Below are 22,192 nucleotides of genomic sequence, written 5' to 3' on the forward strand. Positions count from 1 at the left end.
AATTCAGAATTAGAATAGAATATGGAATTAAAAAATGAGACCAGAATAGAGTTCAGAATTAGAATAGAATATGGAATATACAATAATAGTAGAATAGAGTTCAGAATTAGAATAAAAAAAGGAAATATAAAATAATAATAGAATAGAGTTCAGAATTAGACTAGAATATGGAATATAAAATAATAGTAGAATAGAGTTGAGAATTAGACTAGAATATGGAATATAAAATAATAGTAGAATAGAGTTGAGAATTAGACTAGAATATGGAATATAAAATAATAATAGAATAGATTTCAGAATTAGAATAGAATATGAAATATAAAATAATAGAATAGAATTCAGAATTAAAATTGAATATGGAATATAAAATAATAATAGAATTCAGAATTAGACTAGAATATGGAATATAAAATAATAGTAGAATAGAGTTGAGAATTAGACTAGAATATGGAATATAAAATAATAGTAGAATAGAGTTGAGAATTAGACTAGAATATGGAATATAAAATAATAATAGAATAGATTTCAGAATTAGAATAGAATATGAAATATAAAATAATAGAATAGAATTCAGAATTAAAATTGAATATGGAATATAAAATAATAATAGAATTCAGAATTAGACTATAATATGAAATATAAAATAATAATAGAATAGAATTCAGAATTAGAATAGAATATGGAATATAAAATAATAGAATAGAGTTGAGAATTAGAATAGAATATGGAATATATAATAATAGAATAGAATTCAGAATTAGAATAGAATATGAATTATAAAATAATAATAGAATAGAGTTGAGAATAGAATATGAAATATAAAATAATAGAATAGAGTTCCGAATTAGAATAGAATATGGAATATAAAATAATAGAATAGAGTTGAGAATTAAAATAGAATATGGAATATAAAATAATAATAGAATAGAATTCAGAATTAGAAGAGAATATAGAAAAAAAAATTAGAAACAATAGAATAGACTATATGGAGAAGGAATAGAGAATAAAGAACAGAATAGAGAATAAATAATAGAACAGAATAGAATAGAATAGAAAATATGGAATGGAGAATAGGATAGGATAGGATAATAGAACAGGACAGAATTGAATAGAATTTAAAATATGGAATGGACCGTTGGACACACAAAGCGAATTAGAACAATTCATCAGTGGAACAGAAGTTGCCTCCAGAAGTTGTGAATGCCCCAACACTGGAAGTTTTTAAGAAGATGTTGGAGAGCCAATTGGTCTGAAACGGTATAGGGTTTCCTGCCTAGGCAGGGGGTTGGACTAGAAGGCCTCCAAGGTCCCCTTCCAACTCTATTCTTGTATTATTGTATGTGATGAACTATAATATTCAACTAGAAGACCTCCAAGGTCCCTTCCAACTCTACTATTGTAGTAATGTATGTGATGAACTACAATATTCAAAGCCAAGCTTTGGCTATCACTTTTATTTCATAAGGATAATTATGAGATTTACAGGCGAAACGAGAAAAATTGGAATATCGTGCAAAAGTTCATTTATTCCAGTAATGCAACTTAAAAGGCGAAACTAATATATGAGAAAGCTGGATTCAAACTCCACTCCCCTGGCGCTCCCTCTTTTATTTCCCCTGGGAGGGGCCATTTATCGTCCACCTGTGGCCTTACTCCCAAGTCAACCCCTGTTCTTTAGCTGTTCCCTTCGTCTGGCTGCTCTCCGCGTGAACACACTGGGAACATGCTCCAGCTGTTCTTCTGCCTCACTGATGTCTGACTCCGAAGGCAGCTGATAACTGTCAGACAGCCCTGGCCCTCACTCTGCCTCCAACACAGAGCCCTCCTCAGAGCCTTCCCCAGACTCCAGGACTGGCCCAGGTTCCTCCCCAACCCTCCTCAATGTCCTTGTTTGCCACTAGGGCCGCTGGCAGGCCACAACCGCCACATGGGTTTGATAAATAAAACTAAACAAAATCATGAAACGGTATCCAGAAGAAGCCACTTGCAGGAAGAGAAAATGGGCAGGTCTGGGAACTCAGCTCCTTGGGTGAAGTTGGGCCAAGAAGACAATTTATGTTGACACCTGAAAGGGGAAAAAAAAAACCCTGTAACCTGGCAATTCAAAGGCAATAATGCCATAAATATTTGTGGTCCCAACCTTTCTCGGCCTCCTGAATGGTGGGAAAAGCTCAGCAAACAGGTGTACAGGTGAGTGCAGCTTCCTCCTTTGAAATCTCGGATTGATTCATGCCATCCACCCAGGGCAGGGCAGCCTCACAAGGGCAGAGCCTCCACCTTTCAATCTTTGTCACAGTGGTGAGGAATACAGCTAGTCCTTGACTTACGATGAGAAACGAGCCCAAAACCTCCGTTGCTAAGCGAGGCAGCGGTTAAGTGAGTGGGCCCGGTTTTACGACCTTTCTTGCAAGTGAATCCCTGCAGTGTTATGGCCCACCGGCAGCAGCAGAGTCGGCCAGTGAGGAGGGTTGGGGAGGAACCAGGGCCAGTCCTGGAGTCTGGGGAAGGCTCTGAGGAGGGCTCTGCGTCAGAGACAGAGACGGAGCCAAGGCCGTCTGACGGTTATCAGCTGCCTTCGGAGTCGGACATCCGTGAGGCAGAAGAACAGCTGGAGCCTGTTCCCAGTGTGCGCATGCGCAGAGTGGCCAGATGAAGGGAGCGGCTAAGGAACAGGAGTCGACTTGGGAGTAAGGCCACAGGTGGACGGTGAATGGCCCCTCCCAGAGGGAATAAAAGAGGGAGCGCCAGGGGAGTGGAGTTTGCAGGAGTTCCCTTCCTTGGTTCCTGACTCTCCGAGACTCCGAGGAATGGAGTTTGAATCCGGCTTTCCCATTCGCTTTGCGTCTCCGACAGTCGCTGAAGGGAAATCACATGATACTACGACTGTCACGAACACGAGTCAGTTGCCAAGCCTCCGAATGTTGACCACGCGGCGATGCGTGTGGAAAAAAATATGTCCTAATAGGTCACTTTGTTCAATGCTGCTGTAACTTTGAACGGTCACTAAACGGGCTGTTGTAAGTCAAGGAGTTCTGGTACGCTATCGGGAAACTCGCAAGACCAAGTTAAGGGTAGAGAAAATCGATCCGTGGGATGGCTAGCAGTCGAGAAACAACACAATGTGACACAATCAATAAGTAGAACAAAGTCAAACTCGCATCAGTGTCCAAAAATATCAGGATCACAGCCACAATTACAGGTAGTCCTCGACTTACGACCACCAATTGAATCCCAAAATCTCCATTGCTAAGCAAGACAATTGTTCAGTGATATTGCCCTATTTTTCGGCCTCCCTTGACTCAGTTGTTAAGTGAATCACTGCAGTTGTTAAGGGAATAACACTGTTGTTAAGTGAGCCATTGCAGTTGTTAAGGGAGTAACATCGTCGTTAAGTGAGTCTGGTTTTCCCCTTGACCATGGTTGTCCGAAGGTCGCAAAAGGGGATCGCGAGACCCCAGGATCCTGCAACCGTCGTAAGTACATGCCAGTTGCCAAGCATCTCAGTTTCGATCCTGTGACCACACCGGGATGCGACGACGGTCATAAGTGTGAAGGACGGTCCTCAGTCACTTTTTTTTCAGTAGTGTTGTAAACTAGAACAGGCCACTGAGTGAAAGACGCTGGAACAGTTATAAGTCACTTTTTTCAATGACGTCGTAACGGTAAATGAGAAATATCATAAATGGTATTTATGACCGTTGCAGAGTCACGTGATTCCTTTTGCGATCTTCTGACAGTTTAATAGGGTAGCCAGATTCACTTAACAACCTCGTTAATCCCTTCCCAACCGCAGTGATTCGTGATAACGACTGCGTCGAGGAAGACGGTCCAATTCACATGACGTCTTGTTGAGCAACAGAAATTTGGAGCACAATTGTGGTCGTAAGTGAAGGATCACCTATATACTGTAAATTATACATGATTAAAGTCAATGTTCCCCTTGCACTAATTGTTCCCGACTCTAGCGGGAGCTGCTCATCCCCGTTTCAAAGCCGAAGAGCCAGCGCTGTCCGAAGACGTCTCCGTCGGTCGTGTGGCCGGCGGGACTCAACTCCCGAAGGCGCACGGAACGCTTTTCCCTTCCCACCAAAGGTGGTGCCTGTTTTTCTACTTGCATTTGTTTACGTGCTTTCGAACGGCTCGGTTGGCAGAAGCTGGGACGAGCCACGGGAGCTCCCTCCGTGACGCGGCGCTGGGGATTCGCACTGCCGAACGGCCGACCTTCCCGATCGACAAGCTCAGCATCTTTGCCGCTGGGACACCCTGTAAATTATACGAATGAGCGTTTTGATTTGGGCTGGAATTAAACATAAGTCTGTCCAATCTAAATATTTTGCGGAAAACTCCCCAACGGGGTTGTGTCGTGTCCTTCTTTCGAAATAGCCACTTAATTGTCGGCATAAATCAGGCCTGCCCGAATGTGAATGCATAATAGCAGGTTGCCAAAGCTTTTTCGGGTACCTGCACCCAGGGAGATGGAACTCCGACAGGCGTTTCCAAAGTACAGGAGTATCCTGTCAATCAGCCTCATCCCCTCCTTTCCTTCCCCGTTCCTTCTGGATGACATATTGCACCCCGTTTTCCCCACCGTGGGAAATCCAGCTTGGCTCGATGACTTCATGCCCACACACCCAGGCCCAATTTTCACCTCGCCCGTCCATCATCCAGCAGGAGAAGCTTGACGCCGAAGGGACATGGAAGGAGAGAATGAATTGGACGTCGTTTGCTATTCGGCTTCTGTCAGAATCGCTTCCGCTAGGAATGACATTAATCGAATTCGGGAGGGTCACGCTTGATTTGATTGAGGGCCACATCAGGGTTGTGTTTGACCTCGAAGGGCTGGTGGGCGTGGATGTGGGCATGGTGGGCGTGGCCCTCTTAGTTTTCCTTCCTTGCTCCCTCCCTCTCTCTCCCCCATTCCTTCCTTCCTTCCTTTTCTTCTTTTTCCTTCCCCCTTCCTTCTCCTTTCTTCTCCGCTTTTCGCCTTCCTTCCTTCCTCTCGGTCCTTCCTTCCTTTTCTTCTTTTTCCTTCCCTCTTCCTTCTCCTTTCTTCTTCTCCTCTTTTTTCCTTCCTTCCTCAGTCCTTCCTTCCTTTTCTTTTTTCCTTCCCTCTTCCTTCTCCTTTCTTCCCTTCTTTTCTCCTTCCTTCCTTCCTTCCTCTCAGTCCTTCCTTCCTTCCTTTTCTTCTTTTTCCTTCCCTCTTCCTTCTCCTTTCTTCTTCTCCTCTTTTCTCCTTCCTTCCTCAGTCCTTCCTTCCTTCCTTTTCTTCTTTTTCCTTCCCCCTTCCTTCTCCTTTCTTCTCCGCTTTTCGCCTTCCTTCCTTCCTCTCAGTCCTTCCTTCCTTTTCTTCTTTTTCCTTCCCTCTTCCTTCTCCTTTCTTCTTCTCCTCTTTTTTCCTTCCTTCCTCAGTCCTTCCTTCCTTTTCTTTTTTCCTTCCCTCTTCCTTCTCCTTTCTTCCCTTCTTTTCTCCTTCCTTCCTTCCTTCCTCTCAGTCCTTCCTTCCTTCCTTTTCTTCTTTTTCCTTCCCTCTTCCTTCTCCTTTCTTCTTCTCCTCTTTTCTCCTTCCTTCCTCAGTCCTTCCTTCCTTCCTTTTCTTCTTTTTCCTTCCCTCTTCCTTCTCCTTTCTTCCCTTCTTTTCTCCTTCCTTCCTTCCTTCCTCTCAGTCCTTCCTTCCTTCCTTTTCTTCTTTTTCCTTCCCTCTTCCTTCTCCTTTCTTCTTCTCCTCTTTTCTCCTTCCTTCCTCAGTCCTTCCTTCCTTCCTTTTCTTCTTTTTCCTTCCCTCTTCCTTCTCCTTTCTTCTTCTCCTCTTTTCTCCTTCCTTCCTCAGTCCTTCCTTCCTTCCTTTTCTTCTTTTTCCTTCCCTCTTCCTTCTCTTTTCTTCTCTTCTTTTCTCCTTCCTTCCTTCCTTCCTCTCAGTCCTTCCTTCCTTCCTTTTCTTCTTTTTCCTTCCCTCTTCCTTCTCCTTTCTTCTTCTCCTCTTTTCTCCTTCCTTCCTCAGTCCTTCCTTCCTTCCATTTCTTCTTTTTCCTTCCCTCTTCCTTCTCCTTTCTTCTCTTCTTTTCTCCTTCCTTCCTTCCTCTCGGTCCTTCCTTCCTTCCATTTCTTCTTTTTCCTTCCCTCTTCCTTCTCCTTTCTTCTTCCCCTCTTTTCTCCTTCCTTCCTCAGTCCGTCCTTCCTTCCTTTTCTTCTTTTTCCTTCCCTCTTCCCTCTCCTTTCTTCTACCTTCCCCTTTCCTCCTTTTTCCTTCCTTCCTCTCTTCCCATCTTCCCACCTTCTTTTTCTTCGTCTTTCCTCTTTCCCTTTCTCCTTTCCTGCCCCTTCTTGCACACTCAAATGCAAAAGGGGAAAAATTTCTCTGTTTTGTTTTATTTTTAGTTTGTTTTGCTAACCCTCTGTCAGCTAAAATGGAAGTCGGGGAGAGAGGAACACTTACGGCCTCCTGCAGCCTTCTGCCCGCGAAAACAGAGCTCCATTTTCGCTGGCAGAGGTTGAGCTGGTCGATCAGAAAGGTTGGCAGTTGGGCAGTTCGAATCCCTAGCGCCGCGTAACAGAGGGAGCTCCCATTACTGGTCCCAGCTTCTGCCAACCTAGCCGTTCGAAAGCACCTAAAAAAAATGCAAGTAGAAAAATAGGCACCACCTTTGGTGGGAAAGTAACGGTGTTCCGTGCTCCTTTGGCGTTGAGTCACGCCGGCCACATGACCCCAGATACGTCTTCGGATAGCGCTGGCTCTTCGGCTTTGAAACGGGGATGAGCAGCTCCCGCTAGAGTCAGGAACTATTAGTGCAAGGGGAACACTGACCTTAATCATGTATAATTTACAGGATATAGGTGATCCTTCACTTACGACCACAATTGAGCTCCAAATTTCTGTTGCTAAACAAGACGTTATGTGAATTTGACCGTCTTCCTCGACGCAGTCGTTATCACGAATCACTGCGGTTGTGAAGGGATTAACGTGGTTCTTAAGTGAATACGGCTGTCTTTTGTAATTGCTCTCGTTTAAAATATTTGCACGGAATAGATGTACCCAGACGACACACGGTTTAATGGAAGAGGATGCTTGAATTAAAAGAAAGTAAAAACATTGATGTTAAAAAAGAACAAGAAATGCTAGGCTCATTTATGTTCGGGAAGTCGAGGACCGCCTGCGTTTTAAGATGTCGCGAATCTCTGCTAATAACGCATTTTCCTAAAATCAAACCCAATTCTTTTGAAAATTATGACAATCCTTGGCGTCTCTCTGACAAAGATGTTAATGAAAGAAAGGGAAATGTGTTTCTTTCTTTAGAAAGAAACCCTGCCTAAATTCCTTTTTTCTCTCCGCTGACTCAACGGCTCTTATTATATCGGCTCCCACCCACAGTAAGGAGGAATTAAGGATGACTCATCTATCAACGTTGTCTCCCGTCATTCCGAGAAAGCAAGAATGGCTCCAACTTTGGGGTGAGCGGCAGGACAGTGAAAAGGTGAATCAGTTTTTCAGAGAACTGGATTTCCAAGCGCACGCCCAAAGGTGTGTCAGTCCTTTTTCTCCCTTCTGGCTGAAATCATCCTTCTCCAGGGCTTTCTCACCTGGAACGTGACCTCGATTAAAGAACTTGATCATAGGTAAAGGTTCCCCTCGCACGTCTGTGCCCGTCGTTCCCGATTCCAGGGGGCGGTGCTCATCTCCGTTTCAAAGCCCAAGAGCCAGCGCTGTCCGAAGACGCCTCCGTGGTCATGTGGCCGGCAGGACTCAACGCCTTCGAAGGCGCACGGAACACTCTTCCCTTCCCACCAAAGGTGGTTCCCGTTTTTCTACTTGCATTTTTTACGTGCTTTCGAACGGCTAGGTTGGCAGGAGCTGGGACAAGTCACGGGAGCTCCCTCCTTTACTAGGGATTTGAACCGCCGGACTGCCAACCTTTCTGATCGACAAGCTCAGCATCTGAGCCATTGAGCCACTAATCTAATCTAATCTAATCTAAACTAAGCTAAAATAAACTAAAATAAGCTAAGCTAAGCTAAGCTAAAATAAGCTAAGCTAAACTAAACTAAAGTAAAGTAAAACTAAAGTAAACTAAACTTATCTAAACTAATCTAATCTAATCTAAACTAAACTAAACTAAAACAAACTAAAGTAAACTAAATTTATCTAAACTAATCTAATCTAATCTAAACTAAACTAAACTAAAACAAACTAAAGTAAACTAAATTTATCTAAACTAATCTAATCTAAACTAAACTAAAGTAAACTAAAACAAACTAAAGTAAACTAAACTTACCTAAACTAATCTAATCTAAACTAAACTAAGCTAAAATAAACTAAAATAAGCTAAGCTAAGCTAAAATAAGCTAAGCTAAACTAAACTAAACTAAAGTAAAACTAAAGTAAACTAAACTTATCTAAACTAATCTAATCTAATCTAAACTAAACTAAACTAAAACAAACTAAAGTAAACTAAATTTATCTAAACTAATCTAATCTAATCTAATCTAAACTAAACTAAACTAAACTAAAACAAACTAAAGTAAACTAAATTTATCTAAACTAATCTAATCTAAACTAAACTAAAACAAACTAAAGTAAACTAAATTTATCTAAACTAATCTAATCTAAACTAAACTAAACTAAAACAAACTAAACTAAACTAAACTAAACCAAAAAAAAAAAAAAACTACTAAACTAAACTAAACTAAACTAAACCTAAACTACAGCAGGAGTTCCCAACTGGGGGTGCAAGATGATATTCCAGGGGGTGTGAAAACTTGAGTTTAGACATTTCAAAATTATGGTTTATATGTATACATTCTATGCATATAATTATTTATTTTTTAAGGGGTGTGTGAGAATAGATCAGAAGCGATCTAGGCATGCAGGGTATAGAAAAAGTTGGCAACCCCTGCCTACAGGAACAATTGAGCCCCAGAGTTCCACAGCTAAGACCACGAGCCGTTTTAAAGGGAGCTTTGCCCCGTTTTACGACCTTCCTGAAGAATGCAGCTAGTCCTCAGCTTACGACGACAACTGAGCCCCAAATTCAGTGGTTGGCTGAGTTTTGCTCTCTTGGGCCTGCTTTCTTTGCAGCCGTGGTTAAGTCCATCCCTGCAGTCACACGGTTGTTAAGTGAATCTTTCTTATAGACTTTGCTTGTTCAGAAGATCGCAAAAGGGAACCACCTGAGCCGGGGGTACTGCAATACAATACAATACAATACAATACAATACAATACAATACAATACAATACAATACAATACAATACAATACAATACAATACAATACAATACAATACAATACAATTCAATACAATAGCAGAGTTGGAAGGGACCTTGGAGGTCTTCTATTCCAACCCCCTGCCTAGGCAGGAAACCCTATACCGTTTCAGACAAATAGCTATCCAACATCTTCTTAAAGACTTCCAGTGTTGGGGCATTCACAACTTCTGGAGGCAACTTCTGTTCCACTGATTAATTGTTCTAACTGTCAGGAAATTTCTCCTCTGTTCTCAGTTGCTTCTCTCCTGGATTAGTTTCCACCCATTGCTTCTTGTCCTACCCTCAGGTGCCTTGGAGAATAGTTTGACTCTCTCTTCTTTGTGGCAACCCCTGAGATATTGGAAGATGCTATCATGTCTCCCCTAGTCCTTCTTTCTATTAAACTGAACATACCCAGTTCCTGCAACCGTTCTTCCTATGTTTTAGCCTCCAGTCCCCTAATCCTCTTTGTTGCTCTTCTCTGCACTCTTTCTAGAGTCTCCACATCTTTTCTACATCGTGGCGACCAGAACTGAATGCAACTATTCCAAGTGTGGCCTTACCAAGGGATTGTAAAGTGGTATTAACCCTTCACGTGATCTTGATTCTCTCCCTCTGTTGATGCAGCCTAGAACTGTGTTGGCTTTTTTGGCAGCTGCTGCCCACGGCTGGCTCCTATTTAAATGGTTGTCCACTAGAACAATGAGTCGGTTGCCACGTGAAGACGGTCGTAAGTGTGAAAAACTGTCCTGAGTCACGTTTTTCGGTGGGGTTGTAAATTCGAACGGCCACTAAATGAATCATTGTCAATCGAGGACTCTCTCTAATCAGTTGGGGAAACCATGTTACGCTGGGAAGTGCAGAGTTTCTGAGGACGCACAGGGAAAAGCGAAAAACAGAGCTGGGGGTTGGACTAGAAGACCTCCAAGGTCCCTTGCCCCTCTGTTATTCTGTTAACATCCTGCTCCCAAAGACCCTGAGGCCTGTTTGGGGGGGGGGAGTTTTGTTTTGTTTTTAATCTGGGGGGGAGGCTTGAAATATTTGGAAAGAAAAGCAGATTTAAAAAATAAATCACGGGGTTAAAAAGTTTCTCCAGAAATCACAAAACAAAGTTAGTGTTTATTCCACACCCAGGAAAGTGTATTTGTTCTCTGAGTTATCAGCTGCTTCTGCCCCGTCAAATAAAGTCAAGGTTTGACTTTAGAATAATTTGGCAACCGGATTTACAGTTTCCCGTTAATCTGAGAAGTTTGTTTTGTGTCCCAGCCAAATCCGCAACCCGGCTGGCACCGAGCTTTGATTACGTGACCGCAGAGATGCGGCAACGGTCGTAAGCGCGAGAAACGGTCGTAGTTTGGCAGTTTGCATCTCATCGGGATCCAGGTTGACTCGGCCTTCCATCCTTCCTTCCGAGGTCGGTCAAATGAGGACCCCGATTGTTAGGGGCAAGAGGCTGACTCTGACGCTGTGAAAGCCCTGTGAAGTGGTATATGTTTAAGTGTTATTGCGAAGGAAGGAAGGAGGGAGGGAGGGAAGGAAGGAAGAGGAAGGGAGGGAGGGAAGAAGGATGGTGAAAAGGAAGGAGGAGGGAAGGAAGGAAGGAAGAGGAAGGGAGGGTGGGAGGGAGGAAGGATGGTGAAAGGGAAGGAGGAGGGAAGGAAGGAAGGAGGGAGGGAAGGAGGGAAGGAAGGAAGGAAAGAAGGAAAGAAGAGGAAGGGAGGGAGGGAAGAAGAATGGTGAAAAGGAAGGAGGAGGGAAGGAAGGAACGGAGGGGAAGGAAGAGGAAGGGAGGGTGGAAGGGAGGAAGGATGGTGAAAGGGAATGAGGGAAGAAAAGAAAGGAGGGAGGGAGGGAAGGAAGGAAAGAAGGAAAGAAGAGGGAGGGAAGAAGGATGGTGAAAAGGAAGGAGGGAAGGAAGGAGAAGGAAGGGAGGGGAAGGAAGAGGAAGGGAGGGTGGAAGGGAGGAAGGATGGTGAAAGGGAAAGAGGAGGGAAGGAAGGAAGGGAGGGGAAGGAAGAGGAAGGGAGGGTGGAAGGGAGGAAGGATGGTGAAAGGGAAAGAGGAGGGAAGGAAGGAAGGGAGGGGGAGGAAGAGGAAGGGAGGGTGGAAGGGAGGAAGGATGATGAAAAGGAAGGAGGAGGGAAGGAAGGAAGGGAGGGAGGGGAAGGAAGAGGAAGGGAGGGTGGAAGGGAGGAAGGATGGTGAAAGGGAAGGAGGGAAGAAAAGAAAGGAGGGAGGGAGGGAAGGAAGGAAAGAAGGAAAGAAGGAAAGAAGAGGGAGGGAAGAAGGATGGTGAAAAGGAAGGGGGAAGGAAGGAGAAGGAAGGAAGGGGAAGGAAGAGGAAGGGAGGGTGGAAGGGAGGAAGGATGGTGAAAGGGAAGGAGGAGGGAAGGAAGGAAGGAAAGGGAAGGAAGGAAGGGAGGGAGGGAGGAAGAGGAAGGGAAGGAGGAAGGATGGTGAAAGGGAAGGAGGAGGGAGGGAGGGAGGGAAGGAAGGAAGGAAGGAAGGAAGGAAGGAAGGAAGGAAGGAAGGAAGGAAGCCATTTTGTTGCAATGATTAGAGTGCCGTATTGCAGGCTGACTGCCCACTGCCAGCAGTTCGAATCTCACCAGGCTCATGGTCGACTCAGCCTTCCGTCCTTCTGAGGTCAGTAAAATGAGGACCTAAATTGTGTGCGTGGGGGGGGGGGGCAATATGTACACCGCTTAGAGAGGGCTGTAAAAGCACTGTGGAGCGGTATGTAAGTCTAAAGACTACTGCTATTGCTGTAACTCACATTTTTTAATCCCGTCGTAACTTCGGACGGCCACTCACTGAACGGTTGCAAGCCTGCCTTTGCTAAAGTTGTGTGGGAAAGTCCTCCGCTTATAGACAAACTCACATTCAGACGTGATCGACAGCTGGAAAGAGCGAGCAAATTCATGACAATTAAGAGGAGACCTTGAAAACTCAATAGCGGAAACTCCCCAAATTCCCCAACCCCGCCCACGCTGGCTGGGGAATTCTGGGAGTCGAAGTCCACCCATCTTAAAGTTGCCAATATTGCACTGGGATTTCGTGACACAACTCTATAGCCACATTTCTTCGCTCAGGGGTGTGCACCAGGAGTCCTCCGCTAACGACAATCGAGCCCCAAATTTACGTGGCTAAGCGAGAAATGTGTTTTGTCCCTTTTAACGACTTTTCTTGCTAAGTGAATCCCTGCGGTTGTTAAGTGAGTCACGGGGTTGTTAAGTGAATCCAGCGTCCCCCGTTGACTTGGCTAGTCAGAAGGTCGCAAAAGGGGCGTCAGGCCTGCAGCCATCTTTTCTTTCGGCTCTTTGGCCTGCCACCCATTCTATTGTCCTACTGTGCATTTTCTATTGTGGGAAAATGGATTGTGTGGAGTTTAGATGATAGGCAGCCATAACAACATTCTTTCTAGAAAGCCAAGGTCATCCTTTGTCTTTGGCACCTCTGCGCCTGACCGGAACTGGATGGGTGGAAGCTGCCAGCGTGGCAGTGGGAGATGGGACCATGGGATGGACTTGTGGGTGTGGGGGCAAGATCTTGAACTTTCAACTGGATGGGGAAAACTGGGAAGCTTTCAGATTCGGGTTTTCCCAGATGTGCCAACGTGGCTCTCTTAATCAATTGAGCAATACTTTGCCTTGGACTCTGATTTAATTTTGGATGCTATTCGGGACCCTGACAAGGGGATCATGGGATACACACACACAACACACCGGGACACTGCAACCGTCATAAATATGAGTCAGTGGCCAGGCATCTGAATTTTGACCATGGAGAAACAGTCGCAAGTGCGAAAAAGGATCATAAGTCACTTTTTCCCCAGTGTCGTCGTAAAATGGTCGCTAAAGAAAACCGTTGTAAATCGAGGTGTTGACCATATTACTGTGCATTGCAGGTCCTTTCCTCAGCTTTCAGGCTGATCAGGTCCCCAGATCGATGGAGATCTTTCCGTTTTGCGACGCTACATAAAGTCCTGATTTGCTTTGGTTATCTGGGGCAGCTGATTGATTAGCCAGTAAATATGTGGACATTATTATTTCCATGCCAAATATTTAAAGAGCTCCTCTAGGCCTGGCCTGCGTACCAGGAATGCGTCCCTTTCTGCCAAAGAAAACAAGGGTGCAAGACAACATTATATTTGTTTATCTAGCCCCCCCCCCCCCCCATTCGGTCAAGCTAACCTCTGAATAATTGTTTTCAGGAAACGAGGAGCGCCTTTGATTAATGTTTCTAGTCCCTTTGAAGTAACAAGCAAGAATGTGAAATTCTGATAAGGATCGGTTGAATCACAGAGTTGGATCAAAACGAAAATGAACACTATTTATTCGGGGGGGGGGAGAATCACAGAGTTGGAAGGGACCTTGGAGGTCTTCTAGTCCAACCCTCTGCTCAAGCAGGAGACCCTATACGAGTGCCTAAACAGGAATGCACAACGGCGGGCTGGTCTTCCCAGGCCCTTGGAGCGTCGGAAAACAGCCTGAAAAATGGCCAAAAAACAGATCGGTTTTTTTGGGCGTTTTTCAGGCTGATTTTTGGGCCATAAACAGCTGAAAAATGACTTGAAAACAACCCTTTAAAAAGCTGAAAACGGCCCCAAACAGACTGAAGATGACTTGTTTTTCTGTTGGGTTTTTGGGCCATTTTCAGGCTGTTTTTTCTTTTCTTTTCTCTTTTCTTAACTTTTTTTCCTTCCTGCTCTTCTGTTTTTCTTGTCTTAATTTCTTCCTTTCTTTCCCTCCCTCTTCTTCCCTCCCTTTTCCTTCCTTTTCTCCTCTTTTTCCTTCCTTCCTTTTCTTCTAATTCTTTTCTCTTCTCTTAACTTTTTTTCCTTCCTGCTCTTCTGTTTTTCTTAATTTCTTCCTTCCTTCTCTTCTCTCCCTTTCCCTTCCTTTTCTCCACTTTTTCCTTCCTTCCTTCCTTCCTTCCTTTTCTTCTAATTCTTTTCTCTTTTGTTAACTTTTTTCCTTCCTGCTCTTCTGTTTTTGTCTTAATTTCTTCCTTTCTTTCCCTTCCTCTTCTTCCCTCCCTTTTCCTCCCTTTTCTCCTCCTTTTCCTTCCTTCCTTCCCTCCTTCCTTTTCTTCTAATTCTTTTCTCTTCTCTTAACTTTTTTCCTTCCTGCTCTTCTGTTTTTCTTGTCTTAATTTCTTCCTTCCTTCTCTTCTCTCCCTTTCCCTTCCTTTTCTCCACTTTTTCCTTCCTTCCTTTTCTTCTAATTCTTTTCTCTTTTGTTAACTTTTTTCCTTCCTGCCCTTCTGTTTTTCTTGTCTTAATTTCTTCCTTTCTTTCCCGCCCTCTTCTTCCCTCCCTTTTCCTTCCTCTTCTCCTCTTTTTTCTTCCTTCCTTCCTTCCTTCTAATTCTCTTCTCAATTTCTTCCTTCCTTCTTTCCCCTCTTTTTCCCTTCTTCCATCCCTTTTCCTTTCGTGCCAATGTGAAACCCTCTCCTGCCAGTAGGAGCCCAGTCCCATGGATGAAATTGGAGTCTTGGTTCTCCTCTTAGCCAACCCCCACTTCCCACCCCCCTTCAAAATAGCAACAAAGTTTGCAAAAGGGTGTGTGTGTGAATTCAATGCAATATAGGTAGTCCTCGACATACAACCGTTCGTTTAGTGACCAAAGTTACAACAGCGCTGAAAAAAGGGACTTAGTACCGTTTTTCACACTTACGACGGCTGCAGCAGCCCCATGATCAGAATTCGGACGGCTGGGTGACTGGTTCACACTTACGACCGTTGCTGTGTCCCAAGGTCACGCGATCCTCTCTGGCAACCTTTTGACAAGACAAGTGATTCACTTAACAACCGCCTTACTTAGTGAACAACTGCAGTGGTTCAACTTAACGACTACGGCAAGAAAGGTTGCAAAATGGGGCGAAAGTCCCCATTAAGAAATGTGTCACTGCAGGCAAGCAGAAACGTTGGGCTCAACTGTGGACGTAAATCGAGGACTACCTGCACAATTCAATTCAAAACTGAAGCTGTTCCTTTAAGAATGAGGACGCTCCGTCCCGCCGGGAGGATTCAACTCGATAGCCTTCGGACCTCAATGGTAGTTCCCATCCGCATCTACTTCTCTCCCCCCTCCCCCCTTCATTGGATTCGCCCGAAGGGACCTGTTTCCTCACCGAGTCTACGCGGACGAGACCACTCGCCACCGACCGATTTCATCTTCTCTGCCTATCTCCCCCCTGTCCTCAGCGCCCGGTTGGTATCGCCCCCTAGAGGCTGCTAAGGATTAGCCCGGCGCCTCTTCTAACCACCCCTACGGGCGTGTTCAGAATGGTCTCGTCCTATAGAAAATCGAGGTAAATATTTCCGGGAGAGACCACTTCGCGGCTTCCTGGAGGGGGAGGAACTAGGAAAGGAATTGGTAAGGCTTGTCTGAATGTAGCTGATGGTGCATTAGTACGAAAGCAAAGGGGGGGGGGGGAGGAATTGTGCATGAAGGTAAAATGAGTAAGGGGGGCTCAGATTGCCGCCCCCAGGTTTTGGTCGAGAATGTTTGCATTCTGGGCTTACATGCTAAAGGACAACGTGTGCATGCTTTGCAATCCTTGAACAAGCCATCATTGGCTGAACCTATGCTTGGCCTTAGACCTGACACATGGTTGAACCAACAACAGTGGCTTGACGTTGCATAAACGATCAAACCACGTTTGCATCCTGGTTTAAGTGTGATGCACAAACCTAGCTACCATTCAGCGTATCTGGGGTTTAAGGGAGCCTGGGGCTTTAGCACATAAGCAGTAACAAGAGTTGGAAGGGAATGAATAGCATAACCGAATAAATAGAATTGGAAGGGACCTTGGAGGTCATCTAGTCCAGCCCCCTATGCTCACGCAGGAGACCTGTACTAGGGATTCGAACTGCCGACCTTTCTGATCGCACAAGCTGAGCCTCTGAGCCACCTAGTCAGATTGAGGCAACGTCCCTGGGTGTAGGATTGCTGCCTGGTTGGATCTAGTCCAGGTTCTTTTTTAAAAAAAAAACTGGATTTCCCACAATGCCCCAGTGATGGGCAATGCATTATGGGAAACGGACCGGCTTCAGATTTTTGGATTTAAAAAAAAAAGATGTTAAGGAGGCCAAATTAACCAGGCATTATTATTATTATTATTATTATTATTATTATTATTATTATTATTATTATTATTATTATTATTATTATTATTATTATTATTATTATTATTCCTCTGGGAGGTTGCTGGCAGGAAAATGGTGTGCTTGTACCATTTCTTTTTTTATACATATATATTTTATTTATATATTTTTCTTACACATATTTAAGTATTTAGTAAACAGCGTTTGTAGTAAACTCTGGAACATATAGAATGGAATGGAATGAAATAGAATATGGAATAGAATAGAATGGAATAGAATAGAATAGAATTAGGAATGGAATAGAATATGGAATGAAATAGAATATGGAATAGAAATAGAAATAGAATGGAATAGAATAGAATTAGGAATGGAATGGAATATGGAATGAAATAGAATATGGAATGGAATAGAAGAATAGAATAGAATATGGAATAGAATAGAAGAATGGAATGGAATAAAATAGAATATGGAATAGAATAGTAAATGAAATAGAATGGAAGAATAAAATAAAATACAGAATGGAATATAGAATAGAATAGAATTCTTTATTGGCCAAGTGTAATTGGACACACAAGGAATTGGTCTTTGGTGCATCTACTCTCAGTGTACATAAGGGAATAAAATACATTCATCAAGAATAAAAAGATACAACACTTAGTGATAGTCAAGGTTACTAATAAGCTATCAAATTGTACTAGGAAACAAGTAAAAACAATATAAATTGAAAGATACAAGCAACATGGTTATAGTCATAAGTGGGGAGAGATAGATTTTGTTGTATTTAAGTACAATGACAATAAAGATTATACTTATAGATACTAGGAAGGAAGAAAAGAATAATAGTAATACATTCTTAGTAAATTATTGAGTGTTGTGGGAATTAGTTGTTACACAGAGTGATGGCATTCGGGAGAAAACTCCTTGTTCTGGTGTCTCTCTAGCATCATTTTACAAATGTATAATTACTTTATACATGTATTAACTGCAACTGGAATTGTATTTGCACAAAATTGGAACCATGATAAGATCCCTATGGATGAGAATGTGATTAGGAAAATATTAGACTGCAGAAACGAACAGATTAACGCTGGCTATAAAGGAGAAAGAACAAACAGAATATGATCTGACATGGGAGTTATTTTATGGATGGTTGGAGAATAAAAACAGAAGTGAGAAATGAATGGAGATCACTGAAATAAAGAATATATGTTAAGATAGAGATGTAAACAATATGATGATTCTTACTATTACGAGTGTTAAGATTATTATATCCGATATAATTATATTTTCAGTCTATATATTAAAAGGGAGAAATAAATAGAGTTATAAGGCTGATTATAATTATCATTGTAACATTAGAGAATTATTAGCAATGTGACGAATACTGTAAATGTTGACTAATTGCAGAGATATTTGTAATCGGACAGCACACTGTTTAATGGAAGATGAAATGTTTAATTTAAAAATTAAAAAAACCTATAAAATTATTCTTTACTTGTATATAATAGTATTCTTCCAGTTTCCAATTTACACTTTTATTGTCTAACCGTTGATCAAACAAATTCCATGTTTAAAAAGTAGCCTGTATCTTCTTTATCCTTAACGTTAACCTATCCATTTCCGTGTTCTTGCACAATTTCTCACCAGCTTGTAAAAAAAAAACCAGGTTCCACCTCCTTTTTGGCCAAGGTTTTTAGCTCAGTCAAATTTCTGGGCTTGGTGAGAAGATAAAACAGGGTGGAATTCAAATTGCTGGGAAATGGAAAACTGGGAAATTATACTTTTAAAAAATTGGGTGGTTGGTTGTAAGCATGACATTCCATCTGAAGGCCAAGGCCATGTTAAACGTCAAGTGGGTGGGTTGGACTAGATGACCTACAAGCTCCCTTCCAACTCTGTTAATTGGTGTTAATCTCTAGGACTCTAGTTTCCATCATCCTCAGCTTGCCTGGTTGAGCTGCAAAGATCACTGAGGTTTCTTTTTCTCCTTCTTTCCTAGGATACGCGATTCATTCTTTGCCTCTTTCTTCGGAGTCGGTCAAGATGGTGAGTTTTGGGCCTGGTTCTTTTGATGGGTCCTTCCTGATCTTCCTCATTGCTTCCCTGAAGCAATGTCCCTCATCCTCGGCTCCTTCTCTTTGGTTCCCCACCAGCACGGACGGCTGAAGGTGAAGACGACGGAAGAACAAGCCGAAGCCAAACGCCTGGAACGGGAGAAGAAGCTCCAGCAGTATGCAACAGTCACCAAGGCCATCTTTGAGAAGGTGAAACACCTGAGGCTGGGACTCCTCCCTCTCTTCTGCTCCTGGGTGAAAATGATGCTGGAAAGGTCTTGGGTTGGCTGGTTGGGACCTCTTGCCGTGTGGACCTTCGAAATCCTGGGCCTTCTCACTCGTTTGAAGAGTCCTTGGGGTTGGGGGGGATGGATGGATGGATGGATGGATGGATGGATAGAAAGATGTCTATCTATCTATCTGTCAAGATTCCAATTAACAACCCAACTAAAGAAGACTCCGAGACTTGAAGTGCCTCAAAGTTCCATTTTATTAGCGATGACCTATTGCATTGATGGCGAATCTTTTTTTTGGCTCGTGTGCCAAAAGCAGGGGGGGGAGCACGGGGGGGGTCATGCGCAGGGGGCACAACACCCATAATTCTATGCGCGCGACCCCAGCGGACATGCTCGCACAACCAGCACTCCCCCACCCCACTTTCGGCATGCTTTTTTTGCCCTCCCCAGGCTCCAGAGGCTTTATAGAAGCCTGGGGAGGGCGAAAACAGCCTCCCCCCACCCCGGAGGCACTCCGGAGGCTTCAGGAGCTTCCCTGAAGCTTCTGGAGCATAAAAAGTCAGCCCTACGGGCAAAACGGAAGTTCAGAAACAGACTTCCGGGTTTCTCGTAAGGCCGATTTTAGCCCTCCAGAGCATTCAAGAGCCCTCAGGCAGTTTCTCTGAAGGCTCCGGAGGGTTAAAAGCGGCCCTAAAAGCAATCCGGAAGTCACTTTTGCCGTTGTTTGCCCTCCAGAGCTTTCAGGGAAGCCGGCAGAGGGCTCCTGAACGCTCCGGAGGGCTAAAATCGGCCCTACGAGAAACCCGGAAGTGACTTCCGGTTTGCTCGTAGGTTTGTTTTTTGCCCTCCGGAGGCTTCAGGGAAGCTGCCTGAGGGCTCCTGAACACTCCGGAGGGCTAAATCCAGCCCTACGAGCAATCCGGAAGTCACTTTTGCCGTTGTTTGCCCTCCAGAGCCTTCAGGGAAGCCGGCAGAGGGCTCCTGAATTTTTTCCCATCTTCCCTCCTTCCCAACCTCCCTCCCTCCCTTTTCCTTCCTTCCTTCCTTCCTTCCTTCCTTCCTTCCTTCCTTCCTTCCTGTTCAACTCCACTTCTCTTCAAGCTACCCAAGAGTGAGAAACCCAGTTCCGGGGACTCCGTTTCCCACCCACCCCCAACCTCCTTGGTGGCTGTGAGATTCATGAGAAATCGGAGGGAGGCAGGGAGCGAAGGGGCGTTTGGGATGCCGCCATCTTAACTCTCTGCTTCAGAGGAAACTGGGGGAGCTGGACAAGGATGCCCTGGAGCTGAGCAACAAAGTCCTGGGTGCCAATCCGGATTTTGCCACCCTCTGGAACTTCCGGCGAGAGACCTTCCTGCACCTGGAGAAGGAGGAGTGAGTAAGGGGTGGGGTGGGGAGGAGGGGTCTGGGAAGAGGAGACAAGAGGGTCTCCCCATGATGTCCAGAGGTCCACAGGTCCGTCCACCCCCCCTTTCCATCCCCTGCCAGGAGCCCGGAAGAGATGCAAGCCTTGTGCAAGGGAGAACTTGCCTTCCTGGAGTGCTGCTTGAGGGTCAATCCCAAATCTTATGGCACCTGGCATCATCGGTGCTGGGTGATGGAGCACATGCCCGAACCGGATTGGACCCGGGAACTGGAGCTGTGCGGCAAGTTTTTGGAGATCGACGAGCGAAATTGTGCGTAGTTCCTGTTCTTTTTTCCTTCTCCTTCCTTCCTTCCTTCCTTCCTTCCTTCCTTCCTTCCTTCCTTCCTTCCTTCTTTCCTTTCTTCTCTGATTTATAGCAGCTTGTTAATTGAATAGAGGATTCACTTGTTGGCAATTTCTATCTATCTATCTATCTATCTATCTATCTTTTCTTTCTTAATTTTTAATTTTTAATTATTTTATTCATAAATGTTTTAAATGCAGTGCATTGCCAGGGTATATCATTTACAAAAGCGTGGTAAAGAGAGAAAAAAATACACACCCCCATGCATGTACTGGTTACCTTAGTAATAATATAACAGTAATTTCAGCTAAATTTCTCTTGACATTGGCTTATTTATACTTCTGATGGTTATATTGGCGTATTTCTAATTATGAATCACCTTTACATTCATACATAGTGATGATCTTTCTTCATCTAATTTCTGCCTCTTGTCTCTAGTCTCTTTCTTCCTTCCTCCCTCCTTTCTTCCTTTCCTTCCTTCCATCCATCCATCCATCCATCCATCTATCTATATCTAATCTATCTTTTTCCTTCCTACCTTCCCCCTCCCTTTCTTCATCTCACTTTCCCTCCTTTTTCTTTCTCTCTCTCTCTCTCTTCTTTCTTAATTTTTAATTATTTTATTCATAAATATTTTGAATACAGTGCATTATCACGGTATATCATTTACAGAAGGAAGGTAAAGGGAAAAACATACACGCATATACTGGTTGCAATGGTAATAATATAACAGTAGTTTTCGCTAAATTTCTCTTATTTATACTTCCTTTTATTATATTGGCGCATTTGTAATTATGAATCATCTTTATATTTAATTCATACATAGTGATGATCTTCCTTCATCTAATTTCTGCCTGTTGTCATTAACCTCTTTCTTTCTTTCTTCCTCCCTCCTTTCTTCCCTTCCTTCCATCCATCCATTCATCTATCTAGCTATCTATATCTAATCTATCTTTCTTTTTCTTTCCTACCTTCTCCCTCCCTCCCTTTCTTCATCTCACTTTCCCTTCTTTCTTTTTTCATTCATTCTTTCTTTCTTTCTTCCTCCCTCTCTTCCTCCGTTCTTCCTTTCCTTCCTTCCATCCATCCATCCATCCATCTAACTAGCTAGCTATATCTAATCTATCTATCTTCCTTCCTATCTTCTCCCTCCCTCCCTTTTTTCATCTCCCTCCCTCCCTTCCTTCTTTCTTTTTTCATTCTTTCTTTCTTCCTCCCTCTCTCCCTCCTTTCTTCCTTTCCTTCCATCCATCCATCCATCTATCTATCTATCTATATCTAATCTATCTTTCTTTTTCCTTTCTACCTTCTCCCTCCCTCCCTTTCTTCGTCTCACTTTCCCTTCCTTCTTTCTTTTTTCATTCATTCTTTCTTCCTCCCTCTCTCCCTTTCTTCCTTTCCTTCCTTCCATCCATCCATCTTGCTAGCTAGCTATATCTAATCTATCTTTCTTTTTCCTTCCTACCTTCTCCCTCCCTCCCTTTCTTCATCTCCCTTTCCCTTCCTTCTTTCTTTTTTCATTCATTCTTTCTTCCTTTCTTCCTCCCTCTCTCCCTCCTTTCTTCCTTTCTTTCCTTCCATCCATCCATCCATCCATCCATCTGTCTATCTATCTATAAATAATCTATCTTTCTTTTTCCTTCCTCCCTTCTCCCTCCCTCCCTTTCTTCATCTCACTTTCCCTTCTTTCTTTTTTCATTCATTCTTTCTTCCTTCCTTTCTTCCTCTCTCTCTCCCTCCTTTCTTCCTTTCCTTCCTTCCATCCATCCATCCATCTATCTATCTATCTATAAATAATCTATCTTTCTTTTTCCTTCCTCCCTTCTTCCTCCCTCCCTTTCTTCA

General features: G+C 43.6%; 1 protein-coding gene across 6 annotated transcripts in view; it reads left to right on the plus strand.

The window, feature by feature from the left end:
• Positions 1–10,560: 10,560 nt before the first annotated feature.
• Positions 10,561–22,192, plus strand: part of LOC309381615 (geranylgeranyl transferase type-2 subunit alpha-like) — a 38,451-nt gene continuing 26,819 nt past the window's right edge. Inside the window, exons 1-5 of one of the 6 annotated variants that reach the window (XM_081932801.1) lie at positions 10,561–10,651; positions 18,348–18,394; positions 18,502–18,612; positions 19,888–20,012; positions 20,127–20,314. In XM_081932801.1, coding sequence (XP_081788927.1) covers positions 18,392–18,394; positions 18,502–18,612; positions 19,888–20,012; positions 20,127–20,314 — 427 coding nt within the window. In that variant the 5' untranslated portion in view covers positions 10,561–10,651; positions 18,348–18,391. Of the gene's footprint in view, positions 10,724–15,331; positions 15,618–15,652; positions 15,695–18,267; positions 18,395–18,501; positions 18,613–19,887; positions 20,013–20,126; positions 20,315–22,192 lie in introns of those variants that run through there. The other 5 variants (XM_081932800.1, XM_081932802.1, XM_081932798.1 and 2 more) reach the window with 5 other exon arrangements.

Source organism: Natrix helvetica (genome assembly GCF_964273705.1).
Source record: "Natrix helvetica genome assembly, chromosome: Z".
Lineage (NCBI taxonomy): Eukaryota > Metazoa > Chordata > Lepidosauria > Squamata > Natricidae > Natrix > Natrix helvetica.